The following is a 24,389-nucleotide window of genomic DNA, read 5'->3' as shown; positions in this document are numbered from 1 at the left end:
TGGGAGTGGTACCATGTAAACACTTCTGTTTTTTTAAGCTCATAAATAAAAGTTAGAAAGAATGGAAGTACTTGCTCTCCTCCTTGTGAACTCAGGACAGGTATAGCGGTGTATGATAACTCCCTTTCTTTGGCTCATTCTTAATAAAGCCCTAATGAGCCCGTGCATTTTTCTCACTTTGTAAATAAAGTTTATCACACTTGCTGTGTTTGGGCCCATATTTAGAATTCTTCTGTAAGTAAAAGGCAAGAACCTGGGAAGTTAATTTGGGCCCAACCTAGCCCATAACACTACCATTTACAGAAGGCAATACACAGTAAATTTTATTTAATTAAAAAATGTTTATTGGCTATTGCTGTTAACCGATTTATTACATGAAAGGAAAGGAACTTATTTCTCAAATGTTTTAATAAGACCCAGGAAATTGAAAATGTTGAGCAGAATTTTCAGAGTTTTGGACATAAAGGAAACTCATAAATTTTGTATGTTTTCTGGAATATTTACTGACAGTCTTCCAACAATGGGTTTGGCATTGAACAGGAATATGAACACATGAACAACTCCAATTCAATACATTTCAAAACAGTCAAATCCTTGGGAACAGAAATTGTCTTCCATAAGAAGCTTTGCTATTCATGGAGGAGTTACAGGAATGTCCATGAATTTTTAAAATCATTGACATTTCTATACTACTAAAAAGAAAGCCATACAGATGGACTCCCAAAACATAAAAATACAGTACCCATATAATAATTAATGTTTAGTAATGCCCACTAGATTTTGAATAAGTAGCAAAATACAGTATAAAGCAAATGGAGTCTGGCATTTGGTATACGTGGGATGCCAGTATCCCACATTGGACAGCATGTGTTTGAGTCCTGGCCCTACTCCCAATTCCAGCTTCCTGCTATCGTGCCTCTAAGAGGCAGCAGGTGATGGCTCAAATACATGGGTCCTTGCCACCAGTGTGGAAGACCTAGGTTGAATTCTGGGCTCCTGGCTTCAGCCTGGCCTACGCTTGGCTGTTGCAGTTATCTGGGGAGTGAACCAACAAATGATAAATCTCTATTGCTCTGTCTCCATCTCTATCTTTTAAATAAAATATAAATCAATTTAATTTTTAAAAGGATAAAACAAATGTATTTCTTACATTTCTTACAAAAAGATTTCTTTTTGGCTATATTGTTGTTTTTATAAAAATGATGTGGGTGCAAGTGTGTTTGTTTATGTATAGGCCCTCATAGAAACTTGACAAGTATATGAGTCTGTAAACTGCACAAAGAAAATAAAAACTACCCATCATAAAACCAACAAAAATGTCACTCCTTTGGCAAGAGCCAAAGAAAATCATAGAATCAGAGACGACCTAAGAAGGACTCCACCCCTCTCAGATCTGCTGATGCCAACTGACCGACTACTTCAAAATCCATGGCCCTGAGGCTGGCACTGCTGCATGTCTCATCAGTGATCAGTAAATAAGAACAAGTGAGGCTAGGATTCCAATCTACAACTTCTGTTGTTTCTCAAATTTTAGAGCTAGACAGCATTTCAGAAGTTCATTTTGTCCTCTCCACTATTCTTGTCCCGATTTATTCAGGAGAATAATAAACAGGTACAGAGAAGTTAAGTGATTTGCCCAGGCACCACAGCTGAGTGGGACTGAAATCAATCCTCTAATTGCCAGAACAGGGCTCCTTCCAAGTGAACACAATGTGGGTGAGTGTCCACAACTGATGGGTCTATGGTGATTATGTGGTTGGACTATTAATGAGCCTGCAGGGCCTACTACAGTGGATCTGGACAACCAAGTGAAAGCAGTTAGGCAAACTTCTAGCTCCTAACAGGCAATTGCGTAGGAAGACATGTCACAGACAACATGAACAAATGGAGTGCTGCCTGGGCCAGATGATTACAGGAGCAATGTTTGAGCCCCACATTCCAGGGAGATGTGTGCATGGTTAAGTCACAAGAGCCATATCTGATTGACTACACTGTCAGGGCAGCATGGAAGGCAAAAATATTTAAAGGAGCCCCTGAGAGTATGAGAGTCAAAACACAGAAAAGCAAAACTCTCACATCAGCCAGATTCCTTCTCCATTCAACAGGTATGTGTCCACTGAGGTCATGCTATTTATGCACAATTATCTCTCCTCAAGCCACAATCCAACTCAGTGGTCCCTCAGAATCCTATCACCTCCAGTTCAAGGCTGTCCTCTCACATCTAAAGCTTTTGTCTTTGACTAAACGAACCTCTGTCAACCAAAAAAGTTAGCTTAGCAATTTTAAAGGATATAGTTCATTTCTTTCTTATCAATGAAGGTCAATCCTGATCAACCCAGGTGAAGTCTTTAGAAGACATCTCCTCAAATTTTATGTGGGCACTCTGGGTACAGATGCTCTTCACTTCAGCAAGCCTTATTTCCATAAATTAATGATTGCAGCTAGACAATTTCTTTGCATCTTCCCGTATTATAACAGTAGTCCAGGCTCAATGTGATGAGTCAAATTTGTATTTCTGAGAAGGTCTCAAGGTGCTTGCCAGAAGATGAGCTCTTTCAACTGTGCCAGCCTGTCACTTTTTAGCGCTTCCCGGATGGAGTGGAAAAATCCAAAATAGTGTTCAAAGTTGTGCATCATAAGCAGGACTCTGGCCAGCAGCTCATTGGTCACCAGCAGATGATGGATGTATGCACGGGTGTGGTTCTTACAGCTATAACAGAAACATCCTCTTACTAGCGGGTTAAAGTCCTCCTGGAACCTTAGAAGAATCACAAAGTTATTTCAGAAAGCGAAGTATACAAGAAATCTATAAATCTACAACCTAGGCTATCTATTCTGCTGGTGAGGTTACTAGTGGTTAAAAACATCATTGGCAAATTCAGTGCTGCTCAATGGCTTAAGTGGGCAATGTGGTTAAAACACAACAAAGAACATTGTAAGTTAGGGAGACTCAGGAGTTTTCCTCTGACAGAAGCAACCTTCAAGTCTGGGGCTTAAGAAAAGCATCTGGTCACTCATTCATGTTGAACATTATTAGTCACATTGGAAAGGAACATAATGTTAGGAAAAAGTATTCTAGTGAACGACATTTCTTTCCCACTCACCACCAGAACTGTCAGAAGACATGGCATGACCTTCTTCTTATGTATATCTCTTTACAAGGCACTTTGATTTATACAATCTTACTGAGTCTCCATACCACTCTTAGAGACAGCCACTTGCATTGTCAATTCACAGATGAACCCACTATGGGGATTAAGAGGGAGGGTTCTTAAGCAATCCTGCCTACATTTGAATCCTGGCTCCACAATTCACTTGGGCAAGTGACTTCTTCCGTCTTTTGTTTCTCATCCATGAACCAAAGGTAATAATATTGCCAAACTCATAGAGCTGCTGTGGGAATTAAATGAATTAATACAGCAAAAGAGTCTGAATATTGTTGGCCACATTTATAAGCACTAAATAGGCATTATCTTTTAACAGCTATCAAGGAGAAGTTAAGCGCCTTGACCAAGGTCACACAGTCAAGAGTAGTGCTAGAATTTGTTTTCAAGTCTCCAAAACTTCAAGTCCAGTGCTATAAGTATACTACATTTTTAAATTGAATCTACAATGTAAAGAGAGTTTTAGTAATAAACATTTATATTGCCCTAATGATATAAAAGAAATTAATCTCCTTGGCTATTTTTTAATGTATAAGGAATTAAATGAGGTAGATACTACCATTTCAGTCCTACAGTTAAGAAGCCCAGATAGAATATGGGTAAGATATAGGATTTTCATACTCTCATAAATTCTCAAGTCTTCACAATAACTAGACAGACATATATAGGTCAGAATCTACAGAATGTCTCTTTATGGAAGTCGGAATGCATCCAGCACTCTAGTGAGGACACTACTCACTGGTTTACTGATGATCATCACTTTGGGCCAAATACAAAACTACAAGGTATTTTAGCTCATTCCTTATAGAAGCAAATGTTTTATTTAAATTTATAACCTGTATATAACCAAGATAACTTACAATTTAAAAACTTTGTTGTGTTTTATCCTGAAATCCTTCACTGTCATTATTTTAAGTAATCAGGAGAAAAAGACAATAAACAATGGATTTAATCTTTCTGATAGCTTTTCTAAAGTAACAGTTATCTTTGTTTTCTGAAAAGTACACAAATTAATCTGCAGAAAAAACTGAGTTTTCCTGGAACCAAATTTAAGAAGATCTAACTAATATCCAACTATAAATATTTTATGAAGTCATAAACTGAAAAGAGAACAGTTATATAAACTTTAAAAACAGGCTAAAATTTAAAAATCAAAAATAAAAATCTAAGCTTTAAAAAATTTCTTACTTTTTTTCCTTCAGATTAATTTCAAATGATGTCATTTCTTGGTTGCAACCACTTGTTTTAATTTTCTTTACTCGGTCCACATATTTTATGTCTTCTTGTATCCCATTCTGTTGTAATACTGAATAACAAACCAATAAAAAGTCTTGAATAAAGATCAGATAATGAATGGCCATGGTAAGAATTTTATTTTACTTATTATTTTATGCCCTTTGAGCCTATAATCCCACTACTGAGAATTTATCATAAAGAAGTCACAGAAGAAAAATAGCAACATGCTCCAAAATGAACACTTTTCTTTTATCGACATCAAAACAATTTAGATATTCAGCAATCCCTAAGCCAATTATGGTTACAAGTATGTAACACATAAATTTGCCATCAAGGAATGATTTAAAAATGGTGTGGCTGTGTGTTTGTGTACATGTGTGTGTGTTGAGGATAATCGTATACCTTAACCAAAGTACAGGTACATGACTATATTCCAAATAGATTAGAGTAGAACATGGGTGATTTTTTGGTTGTTTTTTAAGATCTATTTATTTTATTTGAAAGAGTTACGGGGGGTGGGGGGAGAGAATCTTCCATCCTCTGATTCACTGCCCAAATGGCCACAGGAGCCAGTAGTTTCATCTGGGTCTCCCATATGAGTGCAGGGGCCCACGACATGGCCATCTTCTGCTGCTTTACCAGGTGCATTACCAGAGAGCTGGATGGGAAGTGAAGCACCCAGGACTTGAACCTGCACCCAGATGGGATCCCAGTGTCACAGACAGCAGCTTAGCCTGCCATGCCACAATGTTGATCACAAACACAGTTTTAATTTATGTATTCTCTATGGAGACTCTGACCTTTCAGGAGACATAGACTACCCAGAATTAGATGGAAACTTTTAATTGCTCCTTTGAGCTTTTTGCTTTAAGAAAGCAAATGAGCTACAAAAGAAACACCAGCTACTCTACAAAAAGCCAGCTGCCTCGAACAGGGGCAAGTAGACATTATCCATTGGGGGAATGAATGATAATCTCATTGTAGGCAAACAAGAATGGACAGATGGTCCTAATAAGGCCTTAATAAGCCCAAAGGCAGAAGAGAAGTGACCTGAGCACAGAGCTATTATAATTTTGTTTCTATGAATTTGTGTACTGATGTAGAAAAACTTAATAAAGCCCTGACATTTTGAAAAACTCTTGCCATTTCAGGGAACAATCATATTTCTTTGAACTTTTCACTATATACTTGGCAAAGGACTTACACATAAACCCATATAGAAATACAATTAATAATATATTATAATATAGAAATATAATATATTATTATAAATTTTACATATATATATATATAAAAACTCAGTGCCGAGTTAGAGTCCTGGCTGCTCCACTTCTAGTCTAGCTCCTTGCTCATAGCCTGGGAAAGCAGTGAAAGACGGCCCAAGTGCTTGGGCCCCTGCACCTACGTGGGAGACCCAGAAGAAGTTCCTGGCTCCTGGCTTTGGATTAGCCCCACTCCAGCCATTGCAGCCATTTAGGGGAATGAACCAGTAGATGGAAGAACTCTCTCTGTCTCTCCTTCTCGCTCTATAACTGCCTCTCAAATAAATAAATATTTTTTTAAAAGTTCAAACTATTTTAATTTTCCAAATTGTGAAGAAATTGGAATTTCTCTGGGCAATAAGGAACTGTTCAATATAGAGAACTCGGTAATCAAATGCTTTTCAGAGTTTTGCATATTCATGGTACTGAATGACTAATAATCCTCTCTGTCCTGGTGGGAATAATTTAGTTTGTAAGTGAAGTCATGAAAACTTACAGTGTAATGGTATACCCATCCACATATATTATGTTCTATCTAAAAGGACAATAAAGTTGATCCTCTTTATAGAAGAATTTGATCAACATGATTTGCTTCCAGAAGTAATCCAATTCAGATTAATGGTTAAGTTGTTTTACAGAAGTGTAACATCTCCTGAACAAAACTGCAGTCATTTGTGTGGAATAAAATGAACCTGTTAAAAAGTCTTGGGGGGAGAGGGACAGATACTTAGGATGCCTGCATCCCAGATCAAAGTGGGATGATCCTGATTTCAGCTTCCTGCTGATGTGCGCCCTGGGAGGCAGCAGGAGATGACTCAGGAACTTGTGGTCCCTGCTATTCACGTGAAAGAACTGGGTTGGGTTCTTAGTTCTTGGCTTCAGCCTGGTTCAGTCCTGGATATTGTGGGCATTCAGAAAGCAAACCAGCAGATGGGCAATCTCTCTATCTTCCTTGCAAATAAATTAAGTAAATAAAATGAAAATAAAGTTGTCTTGGGCCCTATTCAAACATTAAGACAGGCAGTGGTCAAGAAAGTGTTCATAAGCCTGCAGGAAAACAGGTGTTGGGGGGAGGGGAGCCCATCTCTGCAGGCCAGAGGGATGATCCCGCATGTAAAACTCTCCTAAAGAACTGCCCTAGCCCTAAGTCTGCATCCTAGTTCCTTTTCTACTGCCGGTTAAAGTGTTAGATCTGAAACTGATTTTCTTGACTTCTAAACAATAAAAGAAAATGGCAGGTCTTCAAAGCAACATTAGCAGAGGAAAAGGGTTTTCAAACTCAGTGCATAAAAAAAAAAACTCAAGAAAAAGCAAAAAGTAAACACTAGGATCAGAGAATGGTGAGTCTCTGTATTTTAATAGCCTGCGGTTTACAAAAAGTACACAAGAACTCTTTTTGTGAAAAATGAATTAACTTTTACCAACCAGTTCAAAGGATTTCTTTTCTTAGATTTTCATCACAATTCACTCTGAATGTTCTTTTTTCAGGTTAACAGAAGAGGTTTTGTTTTCCTTGGTTCTGCTCACTATAAAAACCCATCCTAATATTGATGAGGTACATGGATAGTATTAAGTATCTGGTTTTGTGTGCCAACATGCCAGGGAGTGTAGATAAGAAACCAAGTTGTTTTATAAAAGACTGGCTTTATGTGTACATATTTCTATCTTGTGATTCAAGCCAAACATTAATAGGAAATACAAGGAACTTTAGGATAACATAGAGATTAACTTGAAAACACCTACGTGTCTCTTCAGGATTTGGCTGGTAATCAAAGCTGAAAGTCAAGGCGCATCCCCGCTCTGTCACTTGATAAGGGAAAAAACTCTCAAATAAGTCCACTCCTCTTTCAATACACTTGAGCACCTCATCTGGCCGACTAACACCACAGATGAGCCTACAAAAAAACAAAACAAAACAAAATAAGAGCAGCAAAGATCATGACAGGTTTGAAATTAAAGAGCCTGTCCAATGAACAGGGCACTAAAAGTAATAATAACAAAAACACCAGTCATGGTTAGTGTGGTCCACAATGGATAGCAAGGTGTGTTAAGACATAGGGCTTTGGGGGCCGGCGCTGTGGCACAGTGAGTTAACGCCCTGGCCTAAAGTGCCAGCATCCCATATGGGTGCTGGTTCGAGACCCGGCTGCTCCACTTCCCATCCAGCTCTCTTCTGTGGCCTGGGAAAGCAGTGGAAGATGGCCTGAGTCCTTGGGCCCCTGTACCCACATGGGAGATCTGGAGGAAGCTCCTGGTTCCTGGCTTTGGATCAGTGCAGCTCTAGCCATTGTGGCCAACTGGGCAGTGGACCATCAGATGGAGGACCTCTCTCTCTCTCTCTGCCTCTCTTCTCTCTGCGTAACTCTGACTTTCAAATAAATAAATAAATCTTAAAAAAAAAAAAAAATAGGGCTTTGAAGGGAAACAGACCTGGGTACTGGCTTTGCTATTTATTTACTTGCTGTGTTATTTTGGGAAAGTTTCTTAACTTCTCTGTTTTTCCTTCACTTTAAAAACAAGAGCAATAATATACAACCCCATAAAATAATTTTGAATATTAATGAGATACCTGAGGGCCAGCATTGTGGCACAGTAGGTTAAGCCTCTGTTTGCAGTGCTGGAATCCCATAAAGGAACACCAATTCTAGTCCCACCTGCTCCACTCCAATCCAGCTCTCTATTAACACACTTGGGAAAGCAGCAGAAGATGGCCCAAGTGCTTGGACCCCTGGCACCCATGTGGGAGACACAAGTGGAGCTTCTGGCTCCTGGCTCCTGGGTTCAGCCTGACCCAGACCTGGCAGTTGCATCCATTTGGGAAGTGAACCAGCAGATGGAAGATCTCGCTGTCTCCCTCTCCTTCTGTCACTCTGTCTTTCAAATAAATAACTCTTAAAAAAAAATAAACCTCTATATTCTTCATAGGTTCATTTACACAACAATCCTTGCTCTCAGAAACTCAACTCTAGCCACAGGACTAAGAACGAATCTAGTTGCCTTTCTTTATATTTTTTCACTAAGAATATGTTTGCACCATGGAATGAGATGGTGTTTTCTGAGATAAAGATATTCTGAGAGTGTTAATGATACTCAACCAGCTTCTGCCCTTAAAGCAAGATGCAGATATGCACTGCACCAAGGCGGGCTGGATAGGGTGAAGGGTGATTTGAATGTTTATTTTTCTACCCTTAGCCCTTCCATGAATTGGCAAAGGAGAGCTTACAGACTCCCAGATTTCTCAAAGAAGTTCAAAAAAAGGCTTATGAAATATTAAAGAAGCAGAACTTTAAATATATGTTGGTTTTCTGACTATAATTTCCCTCAAGTAATGTAGCATTTGAGAAGCCCTCTCCAACTAAAGTTGGCATTTCTACACACTTACAGAAAGAAAAACAATCTTGGCTTTCAAATTCAGTAATGGACATCTGTGAGCACTTAACTCAAAGGAGTCCAGAAAATGACTAGAAATATGAGGATGCTTCAGAAACTTCATGGAAAATGGAACTAAAAATTTATTTTGGAACAAAAAATTTTTGAAATCCATGCAGTTTTTTCACACTATGCATTTACCATGAAGTTTTTGAAGATCTTTCACATGCATGGGCTTCAACACTTTTTACAACAAAATAAATATCTTTCAATTTCATTTTTCCATGAACTTTCTGTGATATCTTAGTATTACTTAACTGTTATTTACACTAGAATGGGAAAAGTACAGGAAGGGAAACAATGAGCATAAGAAAACTGGTTAAAGTTAAGACAGCGAATGTTAGCTGGGATGATGGAATTATCTTGGAATGTTTATACAAGTGTATAAATGTATCAAAATTCACTGATAAGATTCATGTACTCCATTTTAAATTATACCTGAATTTGTTTATATTTTGAATTTTTAAATTAGTTTTTAACAGATTCACTACAGTTCATAGATAAAATTCTAAGAATATAATGATATTCCTTTCCTCCTTCCCTCTCTATACCTGAATTTTCTAAATAGTAGTAAAACTATACATATGCAGGGTCTTCAAAAAGTTCATGGAAACACACATTATGAAGAAACTACACATGGATTTCACAACCTTTTGCCCTAAAATAAATTTCTTTTAATTTCATTTTCCATGAACTTTTGGGAGTACCCTCATAGTACATATTATCCAACAGCCCTAAAGGAGTCTAAAACAGCATCCCATAATTAAATCTCTTAATCCATGTGCAGGAAAAACCACGAACAACCATTCTAAGTGGTTTAAAGAAAAAAGAAACAGGCCGGCGCCGCAGCTCAATAGGCTAATCCTCCACCTGCAGCGCCGGCACACTGGGCTCTAGTCCCGGTCGGGGCGCCAGGTTCTGTACCGGTTGCCCCTCTTCCAGGCCAGCTCTCTGCTGTGGCCCAGGAAGGCAGTGGAGGATGGCCCAAGTCCTTGGGCCCTGCACCCGCATGGGAGACCAGGAGAAGCACTTGGCTCCAGGCTTCGGATCAGCGTGGTGCACCGGCCGCAGCGCGCTGGCTTGGTGGCCATTGGAGGGTGAACCAACAGTAAAGGAAGACCTTTCTCTCTGTCTCTCTCTCTCTCACTGTCCATTCTGTCAAAAAAAAAAAAAAAAAAATTTGTCTTTTTTAAAAATAAAAAGCAAAGAAAAATTGTAAGCTAATATGAATCAGCTGTTCTGGATCTCACAGCTCCTCTCTTCTTCCCAGTTCACAGTGAACCCTATGATTCCGAGAAACATAAGAATCCACCCCACTAGTGTTGCCAGTCCTCCCAATTTCAAAACATGACAGCACTCACCACCTGACTCAAATACAGGGACTTCTTTAAGGCTCTTTTTAGTTCAGCACATCTTCTTTTGAGCAGGCTTTCTAGATCTGTCCTCAATTTTCCTCAATTTAAACTAGAGTTCCACATGACTTCATATTTGTCCTCAGATATGATGAGTAAGGAACAGTATTTGTATTTGATATAAGAATGAGAGGAAACAGTACCACTTGCCCTCACTTATCAGGGTCAATTAAAATAATCTACATGGCAACTATCGTGTGCTGAATATTCTGGAATTGAATTTCCATCATGTCCTCATGATGGAAACTCTCCCTTACAGTCTGCCTTAGTGGACTCAGCCTAGAAAGGACATGATCACAGTATCAAAAGTCATGCCCCTGGCTGGCGCCGTGGCTCAATAGGCTAATCCTCCACCTGCGGCACCAGCACCCTGGGTTCTAGTCCCAGTTGGGGTGCCGGATTCTGTCCCGGTTGCCCCTCTTCCAGTCCAGCTCTCTGCCGTGGCCCGGGAAGGCAGTAGAGGATGGCCCAAGTGCTTGGGCCCTGCACCCGCATGGGAGACCAGGAGAAGCACCTGGCTTCTGGCTTCGGATCGGCGCAGCGCACCAGCCGCAGTGGCCACTGGGAATGGAAGACCTCTCGCTCTGTCTCTCTCTCTCTAACTCTGTCAAAAAAAAAAAAAAAAAAAAAGGCATGCCCCTGTACAGACTTTGTGAAACACATAATCGCCCATGACGCTGACCCACATCCGAACTGAACACTAGCCTGGGTTTGTCCTCTGGCAGCTCTGCAGTGACGGATGACAGCAACTGTAGTCTTGTATCCAGGGTGGCTGGATCCCCTCGAAAGCCATCCAGAAGGAAGCCACCTACAGGCCGCTTGGCTGTCTCTCTTGCTGACCTCAGCCTCTCCTCTATCACATCTCCACCTTCAATCACTCCGATGATCATACTTTGCCGAAGGACCTACAGTAAGAATGATTGAATGTTTTTAACCACTTTCAATAACACAAACCTTTGTGTACATGAACCGCGCATGGAGACCTAATGGACAGAAGACATGTCTGAGGAGCTGCAGCAGGGAAGCATGGAAGGGGGACGGTGCTCCATCTTCCCTGACAGCCTTTAGGGTTCCAAGGAACACGCTTTGAAAAACACAGAAGAGGTAAGAAAAGACTAAGAAAACCGGAGGCAGTCAACAAAGGTTTTCACGTTCTGGCTCAGATTAAAGTAAACATACACAAGAGGAAAAGGAAGGGTTTCATTTGTTTAAATGATGACGCAGGCCTACTTTAGGCTGCCTCTAACTCTTTACTAGAGACAACATTAGGAACTTAGAAACTCGTTGAGAAAACTGGGTAGTTATCTGGAAAAAAATAAAGTCCATTATTACACACTGTCCTTTAAATGGACCTAATATTTGCATATAAAATATATCATTGTACAAGTATCAGAAGAATAATATCTGCTATTTCTTGGGGTAAGAAACGCCTTCCTAAGCAAGCTAAAGCTACAGGAAAAGATTTGTATGTTTAAAACACTAAAATTTTTCTAGCAAAATCGATCATCAATAAAGGCAAAGAACTTATTCTCTGGAGGAATAGATAAATATCTACACTGTAATAGAAGCTCCAGCAAATTCTCTAAGAAAATGACAACCCTAAAGAAATCTAGGTAGAAAATGTGAATATAAAAATCAGAAAAATAAATATGAATGCTTGATACACATGGACTGCTACTAAACCTCACTGGTAAGGGAATATAAATTGAAAACAATGAGACACCATTTTTGCCCATCAAGATAAGAAAGAAGTTAAAACCAACATAGTAGAGGTGAAAGTGTAAGAGAAATGGCACCTACATATCCTGACAACCAGAGACAATAACAATTTGTTCAGGATCTTAGAAGAGTAAGCAGATAACACTTATCAAAATGTCAATGCTTTTATCTTTAGATGCTAAAATTCACTTCCAAACAATCTCCCCTACAAATATATCCTTCCTTTTTATCAAAGTATATTTACAAATATATTCAGAATAATGAAAAACTGGAAACATCCTAAACATCCAACATTAGAGGCTCTAATAAATTATGATATATTCAGAGTACGGCTTCCTTTACAGGTATTTTTAAAAGAATGGAGTAGATAAGGTAATATATGCATTGATAGGGAAAGAGTATTAGGATATTCTTAAATAAAAACAAGCAAGTTGCTCAACATATGATCATATTACAGGCATTATATGTATTAATTATGTGTATGTGGCTGAAAAAAAGTTTGCAAGGATATACGCAAATCAATAGTGGCTTTCTGGTAGAAGAGAGGGCATTGGGGGAAGCCTGGAACACTGTGAAGAGTGAATTTCACTCCTTGGTTTAAGCAGGCGGGATACGACCAGACTGCTCTAGAAAGAGCACTTTGTTTGCTGTGTGGAGAATAGATGAAGGGTGAAAACGGATACAGGCTGGAGTGGTAGACAACGTTAATAATCTGGGTGCAAGGTGCAAGAGGACATAGACTAAGGCAGGGGCAGTGAGGGTAACGAGAGAAACCCCAGCGGGAGGTAGGATCCATACACCTGACTGATTAGTCCCGGAGGGAGAGGATGAAGACTGCCTAGAATGACTCCTGGCTCCCATTCTGGAAGTAGAAGGAGAAGCAAAGAAAGGGAATAACTTGAGAAAAACGTGGAAGATGAGACCAGGAGTTAATCCTGTTCCATGCATTCTGAGTCTGAGGTATCAGTTGGAGAAACAAAAGGAAATGTAAACTCAGTCACTGAAGATTTGGAGTTAAAATTATGGGCATTTGTGGTACAATGAGATGGCCCAGAATAGTGCACATTTGCTACACCACTACTGCTTCCATACAAACATGTCTAATGAACTGGGGAACAACTCCAAGCACCTTGGATGAAACTTATGGGCCATCCCTGAACTAGGGAATATGTGGAGAGCAAAAGAAGGACAAAATAAACCTTGAGGAGTTTTAATACTGAAGGGGCTTCAGAATAAGAAAATTCAGCAAATAAGATGAGGAAGGAATCATGGGAAAAGGAAAACACGTATGCAGTATACAAAACATACTGTCACACAGGCCTGCTCCTTTATGTGACTAGTATAGCCCTATATGGGAAACTCCCTTTCATGAGTGGAATTATATGAGTATGATCATATAATTTATTGTCTAAAATGGAACACTTAACAATCTATTAACAATAATAATCATATCAAGGGGCCAGCACTGTGGCATAGTGGGTTAAGCTGCCACCTACAGTGCCAGCACCCCATATGGGCGCTGGTTCAAGACCGGCTGCTCCACTTCTAATTTAGCTCTCTGCTATGGCCTGAGAAAGCAGTAGAAAATGGTCCAAGTCCTTGGGCCCCTGCACCTGCATGGGAGACCCAGAAGAAGCTCCTGGTTCCTGGCTTCAGATCAGCGCAGCTCCAGCCGTTGCGGCCAACTGGGGAGTGAACCAGCGGATGGAAGACCTCTTTCTCTGCCTCGCCTTTTCTCTCTATGTAGCTCTGACTTTCAAATAAATAAATAAGTCTTTAAAATAATCATATCAAGACAACAGTGTAAGTACAGGGGACACAGAGTAGGACCCCAGCACTGGACCAATATATAGAAGGAAGGTGAAATGATGAGGCTGACTGCAACATTATAGACTTAAGGCTCATCTGGCCTTTATAAAAAAAATTTTTTTTTTTAAAAAAAGATCTTATTTATTAATTTGAGAGGCAGAGTTACAGAGAGAAGGAGATAGAGAGAAATGTCTTCCATCCGCTGGTACACTCCCAAATAGCCGTAACAGCCAGAGATGGACCAATACAAAGCCAGGAGTCAGGAGATTCTTCCAGGTCTCCTATATGAGGGCAGGGGCCCGAGGACTTGGGCCATCTTCCACTGTTTTCCCAGGCCATAAGCAAAGAGCTGAATTGGAAGAGGAGCAGCCAGGACACGAACCAGTGTCTATATGAGTTGCGGGCGTTGTAGGTGGAGGCTTACTATGCCATAGCACCAGCCCCTCTAATAATCATCTTTATCACATTTCCTGACCTACATTCTACCTACTCAAATGTTTTTAGTCCTACAGAGATAATACATATACACAGCAATGTCTCCATGCTGAACTCCCATTCAGATAATGTGAATTCTACTGAGAATGACAATTAAGTTTCTTATTTGTGGCATATATTAATTTAATTAACTAAATTCTATTTCTATTGATAAACCCAAAATGACAGCATTTCTCAAATTCAACAAACTTTGTCGGGGCCGGCATTGTGGTGTACTGGGTTAAGCTACTGCCTACAGTGCTGCCTTCCCATAAAAGCGTTGGTTCGAGTCCTAGCTGCTCCACATCCAATCCAGCTCCCCACTAATGTGGCTGGTAAATTAGCAGAAGAGAGCCCATGTACTTGGGCCCCTGTCACCCATGTGGGAGACCCAGATAGAGTTCTTAGCTCCTGGCTTTTGCTTGGCCCAGTCCCAGCCATTGTGGACATTTGGGGAGTGAACCAGTGGATGGAAGATCCCTCTGTCTGTGGCTCTCCCTCTTTCTGTAACTCTGCCTTTCAGAGAAACAATTTTTAAAAAATCTTTAAAATAAATTAACTTTTCATAGTGCAATCTCATCAGTGCTTACCATTACTCTACACAATGATCTCAGACACTGAAATTCTCCCCTCTAATCATTATCTTTTGTTCCCTTACCTCCTCAGCTCTCTCCTAGTAAGTGTATCCTTTTACAACTTCAGTAATTCTGCTATCAAGCTACTTTATTTACCGTTATAGTGTCCTCCTCCTCACTCCACCATAACCATTCCCCATCAGCAAACATTTACTGAAGGTTTACTGTGTGTCAGGCATTCTGTTACATGATGAAGATACAAAAATGACACACGGAAATTGAGCTTAAGGAGGTCACTTCTTAATAAAGACAAATACATAAAGAAATCACTATAAGATGATATAGTGATATATCATATGATAAAGGTGGTACAGTGATATATGATATGATAAAGGTGGTATAATATAGCCACACACAAATTGAAGAGGTAACAAAGGATGACCAGAACTTCCAGAAAATGTCAGCGACCAGTTTAGAATGAAGACTAGAATGAAATAAATTCAATCTGGAAGCAAAGGAAGTAACTGGGGATAAGTAGCTGGGGATAAACAAAGAAGAAACAGTCCAGAAAGAAGTCTGTTCTGGTGCAGTGGAATGAAACAGGCTCAAGGAATTGCAAATAACTCAAGAAGACCAGCTTGCAGATCACAGGAGGCAGTAGCTCAGTGAGCTGAAGAAACACACAGAGCCAGGTCACAGCAAGCTGTCATGTCACGTAAGAGTGCAAATGGAGAGTCAGTACATTCCTACAGGGAAGTGGGCAATGGGTTCCTGTTCATATCTGCAAACTCCTGGATAGTAGGGCTGACGATGGAGTGGACAGAAATAACAACAGAGGCAAGGAGAACAATTCAAAGGTTGCTTTCTGCCTAAGAGATGACAAGGCTACGACTTAAGGTGGTAACAAGAAGGGCGGAAAGAAGGGGATAGACTCTAGATATATTTAGAGACATGGAATCAAGAGTGAACAACTGGATATTGAATGTGAGTGACAAAAGAGAGCCTAGCAAAGTTCAAACTTCTGGCCTGAGCAACTTAGTGGATATCATGAACTGAGATAAAATAATGAAGAAGAGAAAAAGGAAGAACAGTTTTGAGAAAATAAGACTATGAGTCCAATTACCTCTGAGTTTAAGAGCTATAACCTACCCATAGCCCAGCAGTTCTGTCATCCTGAAGTTAAGTAAGGTGATTGATAGTATAGATAGTTTTAAAATTATTCAACAATTAAAACTAAGGGAAGGCTGCCCTGGGACAACATATAGAGTGTGATAAAAGAGACACGATTCTAAGATAGAATCCTAGAGAACCAGTAACACTTAGAGTTCAGTGGGGAAGAAATATGAAAGAGCAAAACATTAAAACCAAGACGTGAGGCTGGAATTGTGGTGCAGTGAGCCAGGCTGTCACCTGCAATGCCAGTATCCCTTATCAGAGTGCCAGTTTCAGTCCTGGCTGTTCTGCTTCCGTTCCGGATCCCTGCTAACGTGCCTTCAAAGGCAGCATAAGATGGTTCAAGTAGTTGGGCCCCTGCAACTCATGCGGGAGTCCTGGATGGAGTTCCAGGCTCCTGGCTTTAGCCCAGACAAGTCCTTGCAGCTGTGGCCATTTGGGGACTGAATGGGTAGATGGAATATGTCTCTCTCTCTCTCTCACTCTGCCTTTCAAATAAATAAATCTTAAAAAACAAAACAACGACAAAAAACACCAAGGATGTGAGGAGAAGAGAAGCAGGAGGAAGAACGGAAAAGCTGTCATGGAGTGTAAAGAAGGCAAGTTTCAAGAGAAAGGAGAGGCTAGCGCTGTAGCCCTACCTCTGACTTTTCCTGCAGCTGCAGGCAGTTATCCAGGAATAGAAGAGATCTGTCCACAGACTTTCTGACTCTTTTTATGGAAGTTACTTCTTCGCAAGCCACTTCTCCATCCGAGAGACACTGGAACCAATCTGGTTGAAGGGCCTCCTGAATTGCCATGAACTTGGAAGTCGTCATTTCCACTCGTCCTCCAACACCCCACACAGACACCGACTGCCATGGAAGAAGATAATGAGGAATCAGAAAAAAAATAAAATTCAAATCAATCGGAAAGAAAGTAATAAAATGAAAAAGCACTAATTGAGTTTTATAACAGGAGAGATGGTGATAATTCAATAAGCTAAATATGGTAGATAAAATAACTGTGCTACATTCCAAATTCTCTAGAGACCTTATAGCTCTTAGAGCATCCTTCAAGGGCCAGACAAGTCAACTTCTGAGCTAGCTCAAAGAACTCTGTTATAATTTTCTTGCATAATCTTCCATTCTTCTATCCCATCTCTATCATCCTTGCTATTCCTGAATTAATCACATACTCCAATTCTTCTCTGCTTTTGATCACATTGCTCCTTTTGACTGAAATACCTTTCTACTTCTTTGCCTGGCAAAATTTAAGTGTTATGCATCCTTTGAGACACTGAGTTCAAACATCATACACTGTAATATGCTATCCAAACCCTCCTGGGCAATCTTTCACTCCTCTAAGTTCTTACAGCAATTTGTACTTACTGTTTTTATAGAAAAGATAGCACTCATCATACCACTGTATATGAGGGTACTTCAAAATATTCATGGGAAATGAAATTAAGAGGGTTTGACATCTTCAAAAAGTTCATGGAGGTGTAGGAGTTTGGCCTGGCATTTAAGACACTGGTTAAGATACCTGTGTCCCACATGGGAGTAACCAGGTTCAACGCCCAGCTCTGCTCCTGACTCCAGCTTCCTGCTGATGCAGACCCTTGGAGAGAAGGATGACAGCTCAAGTAATTGGGTTCCTGCCATCCACACAGAAGACCTGGATTGAGTTTTCAATTCATAGCTTTGGCCCCCAGGTGGGCCCATTGCAGCCATCTGAGGGAGCGAATCAGTGGATGGAAGCTCTGTCAATCTGTTTCTCTGCCTTGAAAATAAATAAACAAATAAAAGAAATCCATGTTTCAAAAAAAAAGTTCATAAAAATGTGTATTATGAAAAAAACTATGTATTAATTTAAAATTTTACACCAAAAATAAACATGTTTTAATTCCATTTTTCCATAAAACTTTTGAAATACCCGCATATTTGTCTAACCAGAGTACCCAGTTCATGCTTGTTTCCAGTCTAGAGCACCACATAGTGACACTTATGTTTACAAGACTGAGTTAGATACAGAATTATATACAAAAACATAAATGCTGCTTAAATCAGTCTACTCCTTTACAAATGGGATTGATAACTGAGGTAAAAATATTCTCTTCTGAACTGAAATTCTAATACATAGTGTTCTTAGGTACAATGTATAGATCCTGTTGATATCAATATAGTGAGGTCAGGCAAAGTGATGGCATTTGTGAAGCAGCCGCATGACACCGAAGCCTTGCCAGGACGCCATTCTTGGGGATCAGGCGGATGGGGCCACTTCTCAGGTGAAACCTTTTAAAGAAGTCTTTTTGATTCCATTCTTCATTAGCTAAAATCTCCAGCTGTGGACCCAGTTCTCACAAATTCTGTTTTACCAGCAAGCAATATTATTCTGAGGCTCTACTATATATAGTGGTACACGTGATAACCCTCATCAGCAACTTTCCCCACTCTTCTTGAACTTGTTAATACTGCAAATAAAGTGCAGTAACAAAAGACTACTGTTTTCTCCAAGCACAGCAATTTCTTTTTTTGGCAGGTACATAACCCTCCTCTGCCCCCATTTTTTTTTTTTTTTTATTTGCAACAGTGAAAATGCTGAGGATACTTTCCTTACCTTCACCTCACTCTTAGGTAGCCCCACTCTAACTCTCAGGAACCATCCCATCCCACTGTAATCACTGAAACAAAGAGAGGACATGAAAGGATTCATCCCAGAGTGAGGTCCCAGCATCTGAGGGAGACAACAGGTGAAATTCCAGGCACACAGGTAGAGTCCTGGAGGTCCCTTGGGAAGCATACCTTGTTCGTGACATAACCAGCTGGGCAGGGGCTGACTGGATCATGCAGGGAGCAGTACAAGAGTGATTCTGGCATGCCTGTATAAACACAAAGTGTTGCTTGTATCAACAACTACACTGCGTTGGAACAGAGAACAGTTTCATATGTCTACTAGGTGGAACTCCAAACACAGTAAATAGTTGGTTCCTGATCTTGGAATTATAGGAGACCTAGCAACATGAAATAAAAGGCTTCTTTCAAACCGACTAATCTCAAAAGAATTAAATGTAAAAGTTAATTTCTGATGTAGTGAGCTGCTACAAAGGAAAGGGACGTCATAAGGTACAAGAATAATGAAAGTATATATTGACATGTTGATCCCACTCAGTTTTATTTAAAGAGTTTAATATCAAATATGCTTATTCTAAGTACCAGCAAGGGAAACTAGCTGTTGGAAAGATGAAATGATATAGTCAAAGACAATCTAATTAATAATAAATCTTATTAGTTATAATCATAGGTCCCTGAAACAGAATTATAGGAAAGCTATAGGATACTGCAAATGGATCTCATTTTCAGTACACTTTAGTGATTCAAGACAAAGATGTCTTAGGTTCTTTAGTCAAAAAAACAAGCATTTAGGCCGGTGCCGCGGCTCGATAGGCTAATCTTCCACCTAGCGGCGCCAGCACACCAGGTTCTAGTCCCGGTCGGGGCGCCGGATTCTTTCCCGGTTGTCCCTCTTCCAGGCCAGCTCTCTGCTGTGGCCCGGGAAGGCAGTGGAGGATGGCCCAAGTGCTTGGGCCCTGCACCCCATGGGAGACCAGGAGAAGCATATGGCTCCTGGCTTCGGATCAGCGCGGTGCGCCGGCCACAGCGCGCCAGCCTTGGCGGCCATTGGAGGGTGAACCAACGGCAAAGGAAGACCTTTCTCTGTGTTTCTCTCTTTCACTATCCAATCTGCCTGTCAAAAAAAAAAAAAAGCATTTAAAAATTTTTTTAAAAAAGCGGTAAGCCATATGTGCTTCAATTTCATATGTACTCCATATTTTTCTTTCTTTTCTGTTTTTTTTTTTTTTTTTTTTTTGACAGGCAGAGTGGACAGTGAGAGAGAGAGACTGAGAGAAAGGTCTTCCTTTGCCATTGGCTCACCCTCCAATGTCCGCTACGGCTGGTGCACTGAGGCCGGCGCACCGCGCTGATCCAATGGCAGGAGCCAGGTACTTCTCCTGGTCTCCCATGGGGTGCAGGGCCCAAGCACTTACTTGGGCCATCCTCCACTGCACTCCCTGGCCACAGCAGAGAGCTGGCCTGGAAGAGGGGCAACCGGGACAGAATCCGGCACCCCGACCGGGACTAGAACCCGGTGTGCCGGCGCCGCAAGGCGGAGGATTAGCCTAGTGAGCCACGGCACCGGCGCTCCATATTTTTCATAAGAAAAAAAATAGGATTCTGCTGAAAAGAGACAAAATAAATAGAGTAAGTGAAAAACCTCTACAGTTTCTCACCTTATTTTCTAAAATTTCAATTATTGCAATAATCTCTAGAAAGCTTATATTAGCATTTTCACTTAATTGTATGCTTGTATACTTTAGGGAATTGACCTCAGATCAAGGAAGTATTACACAAATTCCTCCACTGAAATACAGGGCCTGTGACAACCGACAAGCCATTCACACAGTTCCTTCAGAAGCGGAGGGCCAAATAACCAACGGAAACAGGGTTCACTCTCTGAGCTGAGTCCCATATATCAGGATAAAGCTTCAGGAGGAAGTGGAGAAGATCTCGTTCTCTAACTGCCACCACTTTAGGTTTTCCTATAAATAAATAGATACATCTGCATATAAAATTTAATTTCTGAAACAAAAGACAATAGCTGTATATAAATTCTTCATCCTCTGCTTTACGTCTAGGGCTCCAGCATGAGGCTGCTTTGGATCTCATGTATGTCCCATGTAAGTTCTCACCTCTGGGTCTTTGCACAATACCTCAGAGTGTCTGCTCTATACCTGTCTACAACCATGGCTGTGCCTACTCCTGGTCTTTGCCTTTCAAGTGAACCTAGAACAGGTTAAGTGCTCTTCTCTCTGGGCTATCATTATATATACATTGCCCTAATCCTACAAAGCAGTCATTATATTCTTACTAGAATTTTTTTTTTATATGACAGGTAGAGTTATAGACAGAGAGAAAGAGAGAGAGAGAGACAGAGAGAAAGGTCTTCCTTCCATTGGTTCACTCCCCAAATGGCTGCTATGGCTGGCGTTGCACCAATCCGAAGCCAGGAGCCAGGTACTTCCTCCTGGTCTCCCATGTGGGTGCAGGGGCCCAAGTACTTGGGCCATCCTCCACTGCCCTCCTGCTGGACTGGAAGAGGAGCAGCCAGGACTAGAACCGGGGCCCATATGGGATGCCGGTGCCAGAGGCGGAGGATCAACCAAATGAGCCACAGGGCCAGCCCCTGTTTTTTTTCTTTTTTTCCCCCAAGATTGTACTGATTGGGGCTGGCACTGTGGCATAGCAGGTAGCTGGCGCCTGCAGTGCCAGCATCCCATATGGGTGCCGGTTCAAGTCCCCGCTGCTCCACTTCTGATCCAGCTCTCTATTATGGCCTGGGAAAGCAGTAGAGGATGGTCCAAGTCCTTGGGCCCCTGCACCTGTGTGGGAAGATCCAGAGGAAGCTCCTGGCTCCTGGCTTTGGATCAGCACAGCTCCAGCCGTTGCAGCCAATTGTGGAGTGAACCAGTGGATGGAAGACTTCTCTTTCTCTGCCTCTCCTTCTCTGTGTAACTCTGACTTTCAAATAAATAAATCTTTTTTTAAAAAAAAAGATTGTATTAATTTATTTGAGAGGCAGAGTTGCTGATAGAGAAAGGTCTTCCATCTACTGGTTCACTCCCCAAATGGCAGCAAAGGCCAGGGCTAATCCAAAGCCAGGAGCCAGGAGCCAGGAGCTTCATCCAAGTCTCCCCCTTGGTGCAGAGGCCCAAGTACTTGGTCCATCTCCTACTGCTTTCCCAAGCCGTAAGTAGAGCTGGATCGAAGAGGAACAGCTGGGACAAGAATTGGTACCCATATGGGATGCCAGCACCGCATTCGGAGGCTTAGCCTAATACGCCACAGCACCAGCTCCAGTCTATTTATCTTTATCCCAGCTAGGCTATGAGTTCCAGGGGAGCAGCAATTTTGAATCCCCACTGCCTGGTTCTTAGATGCTCAACAAATATATATTAAAATAATAAACAAATATATGAGTAAAAAACCAGAGTTAACTGCACCTCCAAACTCCAAATTAATATAACAGAAAGCACACACATAACTTTTTACCTATAAACTTTCCAACTCCTTCCTTATATTCTGCCAAGACTTCATGATGTTCTGCCCTGTAAGCAAAACAGAATACATCACATAATAACCATTCTGTGGATACTCTATTCAACACATGAAGTTCTCTTCTCACCCAAAGAAACTATATGACAATGAATGTAGTCTTGGACAGCAAAGTACACCATAATTCAAAAGTCCAAACTACTCAGGGTAGGTTCCTAGCCAGAATAAAGGTCTTCAATTTACAGGTGGTTGTGTGAGAAGAGGAATTGGCAAAGACCAACTGCTTCAGAAGACTTGGATTTTCTTCCTCCTTTTCGTCACTTAAAATTATTGTTATTAATACAACAGAGCAGAGTTATCTGATCAGACAGCAGGCTCTGCAATGAACTATAAAGTCAGCATATACCCTACAATGACCTAATGTAGTTAGTTCTGTTTCCATAAAGCAGTACTAGCAAGTACATGCAGAGGCAGAAAAAGCTTCAAGGGCAGCGTGAGAGAGCACTTAGTTCTCATAGAGCATTCCCTGCCTTGTCACCCTGAGGAGCAGAGATACCATGCAAGTCTGGCCTATCATTTCCATATTAGAGCCAGATTTACAAGATCTGATACCTCTTTCCTGATTTCATCCTAAAAATCTGCAAATTATACATATAAGCAAAAAAAATTATACATGTAAGCAAAATTATACATAAAAATTATACATATAAGTAAAATAATCTTTTTTCCCTCTTTGTTGCATCAAATTACGATAACTAAGCTGCTGCTAGAGCCAATACTCGAATGGCTGGGTACGACACTTACAGGGATGACAGTGTAAGCTGAGCCATGGCAGGCACTCCATGGATATTATGCAGTGTGTGATGGGTCAGGTGAGGAGCAGAGCCAGTCTTGGTATACAGAAGGCAGCCTGGAATGTCCATGGTGATGTCTCCCGTTTTGCCCAGGTTTTGTATTTGTCCAAGGCGACAGCCATTAACTATCTTGATAAGATTCAGCTTCATCCCAAGGGATTTCTCTAGGGCCTGATAAGAAAAGAGCAGTAAATTTAGAAGGAACATCACAGCATTTTGTGAAGAAAGCGACCTGTGGAAAAATGAATGATAGCATGTTTATTAATACTCCTAGTCTACAATTTTTCGTAGCTATCAGGAACAGTGGAATGAGAAAAGGCAGAGAGAAGATGATACCTTCCCCAAGGTCCCAGAGCAATATGATGACATCAACTACTTTAAATTTAGTCATGGAACTTTTGTCTAAGCTGACAAAAACCAAACAAATGGAAGGATGGAAGTAGAAAAGACTAGTTTTTGAAAGAATGCCAGGAAGCTGCAGTTCACTCTCAGCCTTGCAAATGTGTTTGGAGAAATGTCATACTGCTTAGGTCACATTGATTACTGATTTGATCCACTTTTTCATTCTTCAATGAGAGACGCTAAGCAATGTAGTACTCTTCCTAACATTGTCCTGTAAAGAAAACAGGTATTAAGCACTTTAGTGCTTATTAAAATATATCAAAAGATAAGTAGAGATTATCTCTCAGGTAAGATTATTTTCCAAATTGTTCTTACAGAGATGAAAAACTGTGTGGAGCATACATGCTTTCCATTGACAAAATGTCACAGATTTTATAAAAATGGGAAACACAAATAATTGTTTAAAGAAAAATAAAGACATAATTTATAATTTCCATAGATACAATAGGAAAATTAAAAACAAAACACGATCAATTATTTGTTGGATGCCGCTAAATCATTAGTATTCAATGAAGCAAGCAAAATCTTTTAAAATACAGGATGGACTTGATAAACAGGTATGGAGGACCATTCGTAAAAATGGACATAACAACATGACAAATGCTTCACTACATCTCTACAGCAAATACCACAGCCTCTGGAATTCTAGCTCATTGGGCCAGTCCTCATTTTACTTCTAAACTATTACAGCTATCTGAGAAGCTCCAATCTTAGATCGTATCCTCATAACCACTGTTTAAGATGCTGCCAGGGGCCAGCGCTGTGGCGCAGTGGGTAAATGCCCTGGC

At 40.6% G+C, this 24,389-nt stretch overlaps 1 protein-coding gene across 6 annotated transcripts in view; it reads right to left on the bottom strand.

Moving 5' to 3' along the window:
* Nucleotides 1-321: 321 nt before the first annotated feature.
* The window catches only part of QTRT2 (queuine tRNA-ribosyltransferase accessory subunit 2), a 30,064-nt gene continuing 5,996 nt past the window's right edge, over nt 322-24,389 (bottom strand). For 4 of the 6 annotated variants that reach the window (XM_002716831.6, XM_051819033.3, XM_089331681.1 and 1 more), the window contains 8 exons: nt 23,150-23,370; nt 22,343-22,398; nt 19,037-19,113; nt 16,895-17,107; nt 11,209-11,408; nt 7,406-7,557; nt 4,353-4,470; nt 322-2,758 (listed from right to left, as the gene is read on the bottom strand). In XM_002716831.6, coding sequence (XP_002716877.3) covers nt 2,527-2,758; nt 4,353-4,470; nt 7,406-7,557; nt 11,209-11,408; nt 16,895-17,107; nt 19,037-19,113; nt 22,343-22,398; nt 23,150-23,349 — 1,248 coding nt within the window. In that variant the 5' untranslated portion in view covers nt 23,350-23,370 and the 3' untranslated portion in view covers nt 322-2,526. Of the gene's footprint in view, nt 2,759-4,352; nt 4,471-7,405; nt 7,558-11,017; nt 11,409-16,894; nt 17,108-17,777; nt 18,000-19,036; nt 19,114-22,342; nt 22,399-23,149; nt 23,371-24,389 lie in introns of those variants that run through there. The other 2 variants (XR_016233098.1, XM_051819034.3) reach the window with 2 other exon arrangements.

The sequence above is a fragment of the Oryctolagus cuniculus genome, chromosome 4, assembly GCF_051225735.1.
Source record: "Oryctolagus cuniculus isolate XC-2025 breed Fujian yellow rabbit chromosome 4, ASM5122573v1, whole genome shotgun sequence".
Classification (NCBI taxonomy): domain Eukaryota; kingdom Metazoa; phylum Chordata; class Mammalia; order Lagomorpha; family Leporidae; genus Oryctolagus; species Oryctolagus cuniculus.
The sequence above is the reverse complement of the archived record's forward strand: the minus strand, read 5'-3'. Positions and strand labels throughout refer to the sequence as shown.